This window comes from Somniosus microcephalus, chromosome 19 (assembly GCF_052327205.1).
Source record: "Somniosus microcephalus isolate GS21.2 chromosome 19, FLI_Smic_1.0, whole genome shotgun sequence".
Lineage (NCBI taxonomy): Eukaryota > Metazoa > Chordata > Chondrichthyes > Squaliformes > Somniosidae > Somniosus > Somniosus microcephalus.
Window position 1 is genome coordinate 44,121,437 of NC_141005.1, and position 13,199 is coordinate 44,134,635.

The 13,199-nt window shown below is 44.7% G+C and overlaps 1 protein-coding gene across 2 annotated transcripts in view; it reads right to left on the minus strand.

Moving 5' to 3' along the window:
• The window catches only part of aacs (acetoacetyl-CoA synthetase), a 172,355-nt gene that overhangs the window by 57,293 nt on the left and 101,863 nt on the right, over window positions 1–13,199 (minus strand). For both annotated transcript variants that reach the window (XM_085961694.1, XM_085961693.1), the window contains exons 9-10: window positions 6,225–6,305; window positions 3,814–3,938 (exon numbers count right to left, since the gene is read on the minus strand). In XM_085961694.1, the coding sequence (XP_085817820.1) occupies window positions 3,814–3,938; window positions 6,225–6,305 (206 nt within the window). The remainder of the gene's footprint in view (window positions 1–3,813; window positions 3,939–6,224; window positions 6,306–13,199) is intronic.

Here is a 13,199-nt window from a genome sequence, read left to right on the forward strand (position 1 = left end):
CCCTGTACAGTTGTAGCAGGACTTCCCTGCTTTTACACTCCAACCCCTTTGAAATAAAGGCCAACATTCCATTTGCCTTTTTGATTACTTGCTGTACCTGCATGCTAACTTTTTGTGTTTCATGTACAAGGACCCCCAGGTCCCTCTGAACTGTAGCATTCTGTAATCTCTCTCCGTTTAAATATAATTTGCTTTTTTATTTTTCCTTCCAAAGTGTATAACCTCGCACTTTCCCACATTATACTCCATCTGCCAAATGTTTGCCCACTCACTTAGCCTGTCTATATCCCTTTGCAGATTCTTTGAGTCCTCTGCACAACTTGCTTTCCCACCATCTTTGTATCATCTGCAAACTTGGCTACATTACACTCGATCCCTTCATCCAAGTCATTAATGTAGATTGTAAATAGTTGAGGCCCCAGCACCGATCCCTGTGGCACCCCACTAGTTACCATTTGCCAACCGGAAAATTACACATTTATCCCAACTCTCTGCTTTGTTAGTTAGCCAATTCTCTATCCATGCTAATATATTACCCCCCAATTCTGTGAGCTCTTATCTTATGCAGTAACCTTTTATGTGGCACCTTATCGAATGCCTTCTGGAAATCCAAATACACCACATCCACGGGTTCACCTTTGTCCACCCTGCTCGTTACATCCTCAAAGAACTCCAGCAAATTTGTTAAACATGATTTCCCTTTCATAAAACCATGCTGACTCTGCTTGACTGTATTATGATTTTCCAAATGCCCTGCTACTGCTTCCTTAATGAAGGACTCCAGCATTTTCCCAATGACAGATGTTAGGTTATCTGGTCTATAGTTTCCTGCTTTCTGTCTCCCTCCTTTCTTAAATAGGGGTGTTACATTTGCAGTTTTCCAATCCGCTGGGACCTCTCCAGAGTCCAGGGAATTTTGGTATATTGCAACCAATGCATCCACTATCTCTGCAGCCACTTCTTTTAAGACCCTGGGATGCAGGCCATCTGGTCCAGAGGACTTGTCATCTTTTAAGTCCCATTATTTTACCGAGTACTATTTCCTTAGTGATAGTGATTGTCTTTAGTTTCCCCCTCCCTGTGGCCCCTTGATTATCCATTATTGGGATGTTGTTGGTGTCTTCTACCGTGAAGACAGATACAAAATATTTGTTCAGAGTCTCTGCCGTTTCCCCGTTCCCCATTATTAATTCCCCAGTCTCATCCTCTAAGGGACCAACGTTTACTTTAGCTACCCTTTTCCTTTTTATATACCTGTAGAAGCTCTTACTATCTGTTTTAATGTTTCTTGCCAGCTTACTCTCATAATTCATCTTCTCTCTCGATTTTTTTTAGTCATCCTTTGCTGGTTTTTAAAAATTTCCCAATCCTCTGGTCTCCCACCAATCTTGGCAACATTGTATGCCTTCGTTTTCAATTTGAGACCATCCTTTACTTCCTTAGTTAGCCACGGATGGTGCTCCCTTTATTAAAATCTTTCTTTCTCACTGGAATATATTTTTGTTGAGTGTTATGAAATATCTCCTTAAATGTCTGCCACTGCATTTCAACTGTCTTACCCTTTAATTTATTTTTCCAGTCCACTTTAGCTAGTTCTGCCCTCATGCCATTGTAATTGCCTTTGTTTAAGATCAGGACACTGGTTTGAGATACAACTTTCTCACCCTCCAACTGAATTTGAAATTCAACCATGCTATGATCACTCTTTCCTAGAGGATCTTTTACTATGAGATCATTTATTAATTCTGTCTCATTACATAGTACTTTGTTAGCTCAAGTATCTGTTGGACTGTCTGCCAATATCTAAAATTGGCATAACTAGTTCTGTTCTAGCAGTGTACCAGAGTTTAACAAACTGAAACATACCGAAAACTCATCTTTCACTTTAAACAATCCACTTGTGCAACAATTCACGTTTACACCATCAGAAAAACATTATCGTGATTCTGTTAAGTAAAATGGATTAAATCCTAATATTCATATCAGTGATGCTTAAAAATGAAATCACTTCACAGACTTTAAGTTTGACAGTGCACTATGATGCTTATTTTTTTTAGGAACATTAGCGGTGTACAATATCTTAACGTGCAGAAAGCTAGTGCCTCCAAAATATGCATCCTACCACTGATATCACACTCACTTTAATTTGAAAACGACTTAATTGAAGCCCCTTCCAAAAAAGGTATTTTCAAACCTGCACTTGCAGAATAATAAGTAGAAGCAAAGTTAATAAAACATATCTGTTCAACTTGATTTAAAAGAGGAAATTGTGTACAAATTAGAATATTTCCACATTTGTTACAATATAACCCAAAATTCCAGCAATTTAACGGTTTGCAGAAGGTTGATTTTTTTTTTAAGCATTCCTTTTCCTACTCCCTCCACTCTATGCTTCCTCTGTCTAAAGCAACAATGACAAAGTGAGCATTTTGAAGTAGATTACACAAGTTTGTCATGCACAAAGCATTAGGAGGAAATTGTCTTAACTGATCGGTTTTACAATTATTTTATATTTTTGCTTTTTTTTTTAAAAATGGATTTTTGCAATGGTTTTTGCTATTGGTTCCAAATTTTGTGCAGCAATATCGACTACGCAGGATTAAGGGTATCTATCTCAAGAGAAGCTCAACAAATCTGCTGGTAGCAGTCGACTTCCAAAGCCGGTTAGAACATTTGAGAATTTGGTTCGGATTACGAAATGCACTCATCTTATCAGGGATTAAAATCAATTGAAGCCACAAGGGAGATGATCATGTGTTCAATTTTCTTGAAAATGTGAAAGGGATTTAACTGGCAGCAATCCACAGATCAGGATTAGAATTAACATGTAAATTAGAAATTGCCAGTGCCTTTCTTTGGATAGAGAATAACATCAAGGTTAGAAATGTGAACCCAAAGTTGTAACTCATGTACATTAGGATTTTTTTTCTTTTAATTTAGCCCAATTCAGATCGATGCATTAACCACAGTAGCCATTTATATCTACCCTAAGGGTGTCCATAAAAGCTGGTGAGTTCTTGCTTTGGTACTAAATGGTTTGAGACTTTGTTTCATGGCAGTTTGCCTTGTGGTAACTTGGGGGAAGGTAGGGGACCCCTGTGACATTATCTGCCAGCTCGTGCACAGACCTACTTCTTCAAATAGATTCAGAGGATCTGAACTTTAGGCCCTCCAAATCTGAAGACTCCTCCTTAATTAAAGGCGGCGATACAAAGGCAAGAAAAATCCTTGCTTACACCAATATGGACTGCTGACAAAACTGCATCTCAAACATCTCATTATCATCATGTCTTCCTCACAGCTGTGGCCTTCCAAACTAGGATGATTAAGAAGAGCAGAAACACTGCTTTTAACTACTTAGCAATTTTTGCTATAACTGGTTGCGAGCGTATTGGAGTCAGATTGTGTATGTGGTTAAAAAAAAAAAAATGTTTTCATACAAATACCTTTACCTGCACATTATATTTTTGTTAAGATCTCCATTTTGATGCAAATCCTCCCATATTAAACCTGAAATCAGAACTGTAGATGCTGCTAAATATAAACGGCACTTCATGATATGTACTTATTGCAATTACGCGGAACTCAGTACTGTACCCACAACCAACAGAAAATACCTCCATCAGTTTTGAGATCAAACTAATAAGTATTGGGTGTGCTTCATGTATTTTCTCCAGGATGTGTCAGGTAAAGGATTTTATAAGCCATTTTAATCTCCACATCTTACTTGGATGCTGCGCTAATCTACTTCATCCCATCCCCTTATATTGCTGTAAGCAAACCGCCAGCTGCCACAGCGAAATAATGTCTTACCCAAGTTTGTCAACCAAGTCCCACAGCACATTTGGAGAGGGGAAAAGAGGAGATCCATCATATAGGACAACGGAGGCTCCTGTAGCAAGAGCCGATATGAGCCAGTTCCACATCATCCAGCCAATCTGGAAAATAGAATCGGGAGAAGAAATGCAATCTCACTCATCTATTAGGTGACATTACTAGAAGGTGCAACCGGAAACAACTATAAGAGGACAGATGATTCCCAAATTTGATCCTGCTGCTTTCTGGGGTCACAGGAATATTAGGCGAGATTGTGTCAAGAGCTCCCACAGTTTGCACATAATATGTAACTCGCATTTAAACCGGGCAATGACATAATTATACAACACCCATTAAATGGCCTACCCTCGCTCTCTCCACCAGGAATGATGCAAAGACAGTAGGGATGATGTAAAGACAGACAGTAGGAGAGAGAAAATAACTAAGATTTTTAAAATAATACATTTAGTGGGAGATGGAATTAGTGAGGCAATCACCTCACCAAGTATGTCACTGCAGCATCTTCTGTATGTGAACAGGAATGTCCAAGATGCTTTCACACAAAATCAACCAGCCAGGGAGAAAGCATTTCCCAAACAAATCTTTGGCGGAGCATATTAAGAGGATTCATTCATCCTGCCATTTTTATCTGTTGAACTTTGTGCAAACACAAAGCCAGAAATTAATTATAATACATTTTAAAATAAAGCAGTTGGAATGCTCTGACAAGACTGTGGGCTAATTTGTGCTCTTTTAACATTGCAGCAAAGCTCATGTGTTTCCGAGACTGAGTTGAAGACAAGGCATGACATGAATCAGTCATTCATGAAAGAAAGACTTATGAAATAATACTGAGCAGCCTACGGGTGGCGCTGTCCAGGGAGAGTATAAATACTCGGGCACGGGCCCAGCTTGCGCAGGACATTCTTAACAGGAACTAGTGAAGGACACAACCAGACCTCCATGTTGTAAAACAGTTGATTAAAGCTTTGTTTAACGCTTAGACCAAGTGCCTAGTAGTTTTCTTACGTCAAGGCACTTTGCTCCATCTGGTACATCAGCTCTTTTAATTCCAGTATGAAATGTTCAACAGAGCGATGCTATTCTCTGGGTGCTCCGGTTTCCTCCCACAGTCCAAAGATGTGCAGGTTAGGATGATTGGCTATGATAAATTGACCCTTAGTGTTAGGGGGATTAAATACGTGGGGTTACGGGGATCGGGTGGGATATGTGTCGGTGCAGGCTCGATGGGCCGAAATGGCCTCTATCTGCACTGTGGGGTTTCTGTGATTCTGTGATTAGATCATCCTGTGTTCCCATCTTTACGGGGATTCTTGGATTTGATGGGAAACACAGCCATAAAAGTGGCATGGAGAGGTTTTCCCCTGGACCTTTTCACGGCATTTCCAGCTCATATAGGCAACGAGATTAATGGTGTTGAGATTGTACTTTTCCCTCCGAGAAGTTTGTAACTATTTTCTCGTAGGATGAACAGTGCTCACTGCGGGGCCTGGGAGGCAAGAACTCGGGAATAAGTGAAAGCAAAAGAAAAACAGTACGGCTGATTAGCAGAAGAAAAAGGAACAGCACAGGAAAAAGATAAAGCACACAGCAAAGAGAAGCACAGAGACAGAGGAAGGAGGCACAGTACTCCCAAATAAGGCAAGACTCCTGGTTTTCAGGGGAGGAACAGCAATGGTCAGATCCTTCTCAGACCATCCAATTCCCGTGGTTTCCAGTCCCCACAGGAACTGGACATGCCAGTGCCGGAACTCTCAACGCTAATGTGTGAATGGCCAATCAGATTTCAAGGTTCTGAAGGGCGAGCCTCAGAGCAAGTTAGGGTCAAAAGGTAAAGAATGAGGGGCTGAGAAAACAAAACGAGAAGTTAAAAAAAAGAAAAACAAAGGAACAAAAGTCAAAAAAATGAGAGTAATGAAATACAGCCAGTCTGAGGGGGAAAGGAAGCAACATGGGAAGCAAGCAGTCAGTATCGTTATCTAACCTCAGATTGACACGTTCCTGCATGCAAGAACAAAGTCTGAAAATGGTTTGCACTGCTGTATGTGCAGATAATGCAGGAGGAATCGACATGAAATGAACATGCGCTGTACAGGACAGGAAGTGCAATCAGGTTATGAGCGCACTGGGCCAGCTCCGATGTCCCGCCCTTTCAACTTCAATTGGCCAATTTAACTTCTTTTTCCGCCCCCCCCCCTCCATGAAATGAAAACAAATTTAAGCACAATCACTTGTGTTTTTACAGAAAGGGCCTGGCTGCTCTTGCTTATGCAAATGTAATGACAAGCTTTGACAACTGCAGAGATTTATTTGTTCTCCAACAACTGGGAAGACGATAAATCTTCCCATTCGGTGCATTATTTATGCACACAACAATCTGCACTTACTGTAGAGTAGTAGATAATGACATCACTGCTGCTCATGTTGCCATGGAGAATGTGCTCCTTCAGGTGCTGGATGAGTGTGCCCTGTGAAGAGATAATACTTCATGAGCCTGCTTCAACTAGGACTTGCAACTGTATTACCTTTTGGTGTGAAGCGGTTACTTGCTGTTTCACTCCAGCTAAAACTAAATGCTAAGCAGCCTTACATTTCAGGTGTACAAGGTCCACTTTATTCATGCTTTCTTACTCTACAACTCTGGCATTGGTGCAAAGCTTCATACCAACAACATCAACAACTTGTATTTATATAGCGCCTTTAATGTAGTAAAACGTCCCAAGGCGCTGCACAGGAGTATTTTAAGACAAAAAATTTGACACCGATCCACATAAGGATAAATTAGGACAGGTGACCAGAAGCTTGGTCAAAGAGGTAGGTTTTAAGGGGCGTCTTAAAGGAGGAAAGAGAGGTAGCGAGGCGGAGCGGTTTAGGCAGGGAATTCCAGAGCTTGGGGCCTAGGCAACTGAAGGCACGGCCACCAATGGTTGAGCGATTATAATCTGGGATGCTCAAGAGGGCAGAATTAGAGGAGCGCAGATATATCAGGGGGTTGTGGGGCTGAAGGAGATCACAGAGATAGGAAGGAGCGAGGCCATGGAGGGATTTGAAATCAAGGATGAGAATTTTGAAATTGAGGCGCTGCTTAACCGGGAGCCAATGTAGGTCAGCGAGCACAGGGGTGATGGGTGAACAGGACTTGGTGCGGGTTAGGACACGGGCAGCCGAGTTTTGGGTGACACCAACACTACAGCGACAGTGTAAATCCAGTCAGGACCTGACTAGAGCAAGAAAAATGAGGAGACCCTGTCTGGAGGAGGGAGTCTCACACCACTTCTGTTTGACACCATGGAGGTAGAAATTCAACTTTGGCGGTAGGTGGCTGAGGGCCTCTCTCGGCAAAAGCTCCACCCTCCCGCCACCCAGGCAGGTGGGCCACTGTCTCTTCCCCCCTCCGAGCTCCCCCCACCCCCAGGTGGGCCAAGGTCCCTCCACCCCGCCCCCAACACACAGGTGGCCAGGGTCTCTTTCTGCCCCCGCCCCCCGGAGTCACATGTAGGCCGTACCAGGTAAGGGTAGCAGGCTCCCTTCCTGGAAGGCCATGAAGAGGCCACAAATTGTCATAGTGAGATTTGACTTTAATCTCTGGGTTGCTAGTCCTGTATTATAAACACTACACTAATTCTACTGTACTCAATTATTTGGTCTAAATAATTAGTTTTGGAAACCAACTTCCCCCAAATGATTTTGTAATATTATTGGTTAAAAAAAAAAGCAAAAATATTGCCATTTACTGGAAACTGCAATTACCACTTTTTAAAATGTAAACACTTTAATATACATAATTTTAACATTACGTTTACCACTAATTACAGGAAACTTTGTGCTATCCGGCACCGACGAGACCGAGCTGTTGCCGTTCCCTCAAAACTGCCGGACAAACCAGCGTTAATGTTGACGCATACGGAGCTTTTCAGCTCCGTATCTGGCAACAAACACTGTTGCTTAGCAACAGCTTCTAAACAGTCAGCCGTACCTTGGTAGCGTCTCTGTCGCTTAGCAACAGCTTCAGAGAGACTTTGCAGAGCCTGACTGTTGAAAAAAAAGCCACAAGAAGAAAAAAAACCTACGAGAAGAAAAAAAACCTAACAAAACGGCTCCTGATTTTTGCCGGTGGCTCGAGCTTGCCGGACATTTAGCCTCCGGATAACACAAAGTTTCCTGTAAATGTACACAAATATCTCGGCATTAGAATAGCTTGAATGATATGGGGAGAGATTTTCTCTGTGCATTATATGTAACAAAATCATAACTGTGTCCTTTATGAATGTTTGTACATGGCACAGAGACAACTGTCCCCAATTCTGATCACTGGCCACTTTGAACAGCGTGAAGATGCAACAAGTGTGCCCCCTAGTGGTGCTGTTCTTCACTACAAGACCCAGCACCCTTTAAAACTCAACAGTCTGGGAAGTGCACTGGCTGGTAATAATGATTAATAGCTCACCATTCAGTAAGGTTACAGCTAATGACCAATTCTCAAGTTGACCCAGTTTCTCGCCTAAATGTAATCAATGAATCAACTGGCTGGTAACAACAACAACAACAACAACGTGCTGTAGAAGCTAATGCAGACTAAACAGCAGAATAATCACAAACCACCTTTCAGTACACATGGAATTTATGGATGAGGCAGTATTTCAACAAAAGCACTTTTTTGAAATAAGATCTGTTCTTCAATAAATTAAAATGAAAAATCTCTGACTGCCAGCATCTCAAGGACTTTATAAACCTGTCAAAGTGTTTAAACTTATGAAACTGCATTAAAGCACACATTCTTTCCTTCCATGTCCTAAAGTTGCTATCTTCACTGCCATTGCCATAATGCTGATTATATGCCATCGATGTACACAGCGTAACTATGGTTACTGAATGCCCTTGTACTGGCCTCGGGCGACTGTCTGTGTGGAGTTTGCACATTCTCCCCGTGTTTGCGTGGGTTTCCTCCGGGTGCTCCGGTTTCCTCCCACAGTCCAAAGATGTGCGGGTTAGGTTGATTGGCTATGATAAATTGACCCTTAGTGTTCGGGGAATTAAATATGTGGGGTTACGGGGATAGGGTGGGATATGTGTTGGTGTAGGGGTTACGGGGATCGGGTGGGATATGTGTCGGTGCAGGCTCGATGGGCCGAAATGGCCTCTATCTGCACTGTGGGGTTTCTGTGATTTCTGTGATCTGTGATTGATCGGAATCAGGAAGTGCACGAACGCTTCATGACCCCCTAGCTCAACAAACAGAAGACGACAGCGAGTTTTAGAACCGTGGATCTAAATTATTACGCAGCTAGCTCAAAGTGCTGTGAAAATAGCTTTTTGGGAAATACTTTGTAATAGTCCAATAAAGTGCATCTCAGACATGATATTCTGGAGAAAATTTACTTATCTTCTAAAGGGTGGGTTCTTAACGTAGGTGCCATTTGGTGATACTGAACCTCAGTTCAACCATCACACTGGAAAGCAATGTATTTGGAAAAGGGAAACTCAGTTATTTTAATATACCTCCCAGCTTGATAGTCAATGACTAACCCAACAGTAAACTGCAGTGAAGACAAATTTAAGTAGGGATAACTATAGGGCCAGATGTCCTTTAACCTCACAAACAGAGCAGGATGTTGTGTGCATGGGGGAGGGGTGGAGAGAAGGGCAGATATTTAGCCAGTTCATCAGCAACTGACTACTATTACTCACTGCCATCGTAAAGACTTAAAATAAAATCCACCCGTGTAGTGTAATTAGAATTCTTAAGTCATAGTAATCAACTATAAAGCAATTTCAGAAAGATAACCTCTGCATCCACTACTCATTTGTGGGATTTTTTTTTTAAACTTAGGACAGTATCACTCACCACAACTATATTGCCTGCCAATGCAAACATATCGGCCCAGAAAATCCACAATCCCGCTCTGCCACCCTAACGTTGCTGCAGCAAAGCTTCCTGTGTGCTTGCCAGCTACAGCCCTGAGCCCACCAAGGTTCCCAGGGTCAGGAGTGTTTCCATAAGCTGGGCAGCCGCCCACAGTGGGAGTGCTGGAAATGGCAGTCTCTGGGGCCAAGTGGCAGCCAAAGAAGATCATGGGTTTCTTGAAGAATTGGGCTCTTTGCCAAGACGACCACTTTAAGACCGATTGCTGTATGGAAATTAGGCCTAGAAATTCAGTAGGCTTTGCGCCCAGTTTTCGCCCAAAGAGGGCTTTTGCGCCACTTGCTGAGCTTTCGCCGATATTCAGCGCTGCGGTAATGGCGGCGTTAGCCAGTAGCGCTGCGCCGCCACCGATGATGTCATTGGTGTGCGCAGTGCCCCGCTACCGCCCCGCTACCGGCCCGACCGCCATATTTAGTTGCAGCCGCCTCTTCCGCAGCGGCCGCAAACAGCGATCAGAAAACGGGGCCGTACTGTAGCCTTAGTGGGGCGCTTTAAGGTGGAGGTGCGGCCGGCCGCTTTTTCGGCGGCCGCCTGCCCGCACCTCCTTCCCCGGCCTCCTCCAACCCCCCACCCCCGCGGCATTGCCGGCTGCTTTCCGCGAACCCGGCACTTCTCCGTGGTGCCGGGCTCATTTGCCGGCACTATCCAGCGGCGATCTCCCCGTTGCAGGCACCTCCCCCTTAAGAGAAGGAGGAGGCCTGCAGTACCGCAGCCTGCCGTTCCGCAGCGGGTGGCGCAGCGGCGCCTAGAGCGCTGAAATTCAGTTTCAGCGCCCCAAGCGGGGGCGGGCACACCCTGGAATAGCGCCCGGTTCCGACTTGGGGCGCAAAAACCGAAAATCTGACGGGCGCAACTGGCTCCGCGCTCAGCGCTAACTTTTGGGCGCACGCCAGCTGGCGGGCCCAAAGTGAATTTCTAGGCCTTAGCCTTTTCGAATTTGGGGGGGGGGGGCGGGGGGAGGGGGGAGATACCCTATTTCTGCCAGCTTGACACTACTGTACGTCGGTTACACGGTACAGTCCCTTGGGAGCAGCAACGTCACGACTGGCTGGGATTCTCCCGGATTGTGTCATCCCACTAGTCCTTTTCTCCTTCTAAGATGTCAGATTTAGAGGGGATGGATGCAGGCACTGCCCACTCACACCAGGGTGCAGACCCAGCGTAAACGGGTACTGCCCCAAAGACCACCCCACCCACTCTGAATCCACCCAAAACATCGTGCATTTTCAGGACCAGGCAGTCAACTTCTCCGGATTCAGAGTTGCTTAAAGCAAATTAACAATTCACTCAAATTGAAATTATACAAAAATGCCTCCTGAATAAGGAGAATCTTTCTTCAAACAAAAAATGACTTCAAAATGCCAAAGAAACTGTAGGGACTTGCTGCTGAATCACTTACGCTCAGATTCAAAATAGACCTCCATTATCAGTCAATGATTATCTGCTTTCTTTATCCAATGCCAGAACTTCTGCAGGATGAAACTTTACACTTGTCTTCATACCCATGCCCATGCCAGGCCAAATTTTGGAGACTCTTTTTTTTGTTTGTTTTATGGGATGTGGGTGTCGCTGGCAAGGCCAGCATTTATTGCCATCCCTAATTGCCCTCGAGAAGGTGGTGGTGAGCCGCCGCCTTGAACCGTTGCAGTCCGTGTGGTGAAGTTACTCCCACAGTGCTATTAGAGAGAGAGTTCCAGGATTTTGACCCAGCGACGATGAAGGATCAGTGATATACTTCTCAGTCAGGATGGTGTGTGACTTGGAGGGGAACTTGGAGGTGGTGGTGTTCCCATGCGCCTGCTGCCCTTGTCCTTCTAAGTGGAAGAGGTCGCGGGTTTGGGAGGTGCTGCCGAAGGAGCCTTGGCAAGTTGCTGCAGTGCATCTTGTAGATGGTACACAATGCAGCCACGGTACGCTGGTGGTGGAGGGAGTGAATGTTTAAGGTGGTAGATGGGGTGCCAATCAAGCGGGCTGCTTTGTCCTGGATGGTGTCGCGCTTCTTGAATGTTGTTGAAGCTGCACTCATCCAGGCAAATGGAGAGTATTCCATCACACTCCTTACTTGTGACTTGTAGATAGTGGAAAGGTTTTAGGGAGTCAGGAGGTGAGACACTCGCTGCAGAATACCTAGCCTCTGACCTGCTCTTGTAGCCACAGTATTTATGTGGCTGGTCCAGTTAAGTTTCTGGTCAATGGTGACCCCAAGGATGTTGATGGTGGGGGATTCAGCGATGATTATGCCGTTGAATGTCAAGGGGAGGTAGTTAGACTCTCGCTTGTTGGAGATAGTCATTGCCTGGCACTTCTGTGGCGTGAATGTCACCTGCCACTTATCAGCCCAAGCCTGAACATCGTCCAGGTCTTGTTGCATGCGGTCATGGACTGCTTCATTATCTGAGGAGTTGTGAATGGCGCTGAACACTGTGCAGTCTTCAGTGAACATCCCCACTTCTGACCTTATGTTGGAGGGAAGGTCATTGATGAAGCAGCTGAAGATGGTTGGGCCTAGGACACTGCCCTGAGGAACTCCTGCAGCTATGTCCTGGGGCTGTGATGATTGACCTTCAACCACCACAACCATCTTCCTTTGTGCTAGGTATGACTCCAGCCAGTGGAGAGTTTTCCCCCTGATTCCCATTGACTTCAGTTTTACTAGGGCTCCTTGATGCCACACTCGGTCAAATGCAGTCTTGATGTCAAGGGCAGTCACTCTCACCTCACCTCTGGAATTCAGCTCCTTTGTCCATGTTTGGACCAAGGCTGTAATGAGGTCGGGAGCCGAGTGGTCTTGGCGGAACCCAAACTGGGCATCAGTGAGCAGGTTATTGGTGAGTAAGTGCTGCTTGATAGCACTGTCAATGACACCTTCCATCACTTTGCTGATGATTGAGAGTAGACTGATGGGGCGGTTGACATGAATCAGTCATTCATGAAAGAAAGGCTTATGAAATAATACTGAGTGGCCTGCAGGTGGCGCTGTCCAGGGAGAGTATAAATACTCAGACACGGTCCGAGGAGACGTGCCTTCCAGCCACAAACGGAGATCCAAACGACTGCGGCTATTCGTAGTCCGATTAATCCGATAGAAGGAAGTCGCCGGACTACCAATCCTTCAGGCGGGAAGAATGACATGAATCAATCATTCATGAAAGAAAGACTTATGAAATAATACTGAGCAGCCTACGGGTGGCGCTGTCCAGGGAGAGTATAAATACTCGGGCATGGGCCCAGCTTGTGCAGGACATTCTTAACAGGAACTAGTGAAGGACACAACTGGACCTCTATGTTGTGAAACAGTTGATTAAAGCTTTGTTTAATGCTTAGACCAAGTGCTTAGTAGTTTTCTTACGTCACCGGTAATTGGCCGGGTTGGATTTGTCCTGCTTTTTGTGGACAGGACATACCCGGGCAGTTTTCCACATTGTCGGACAGATGCCAG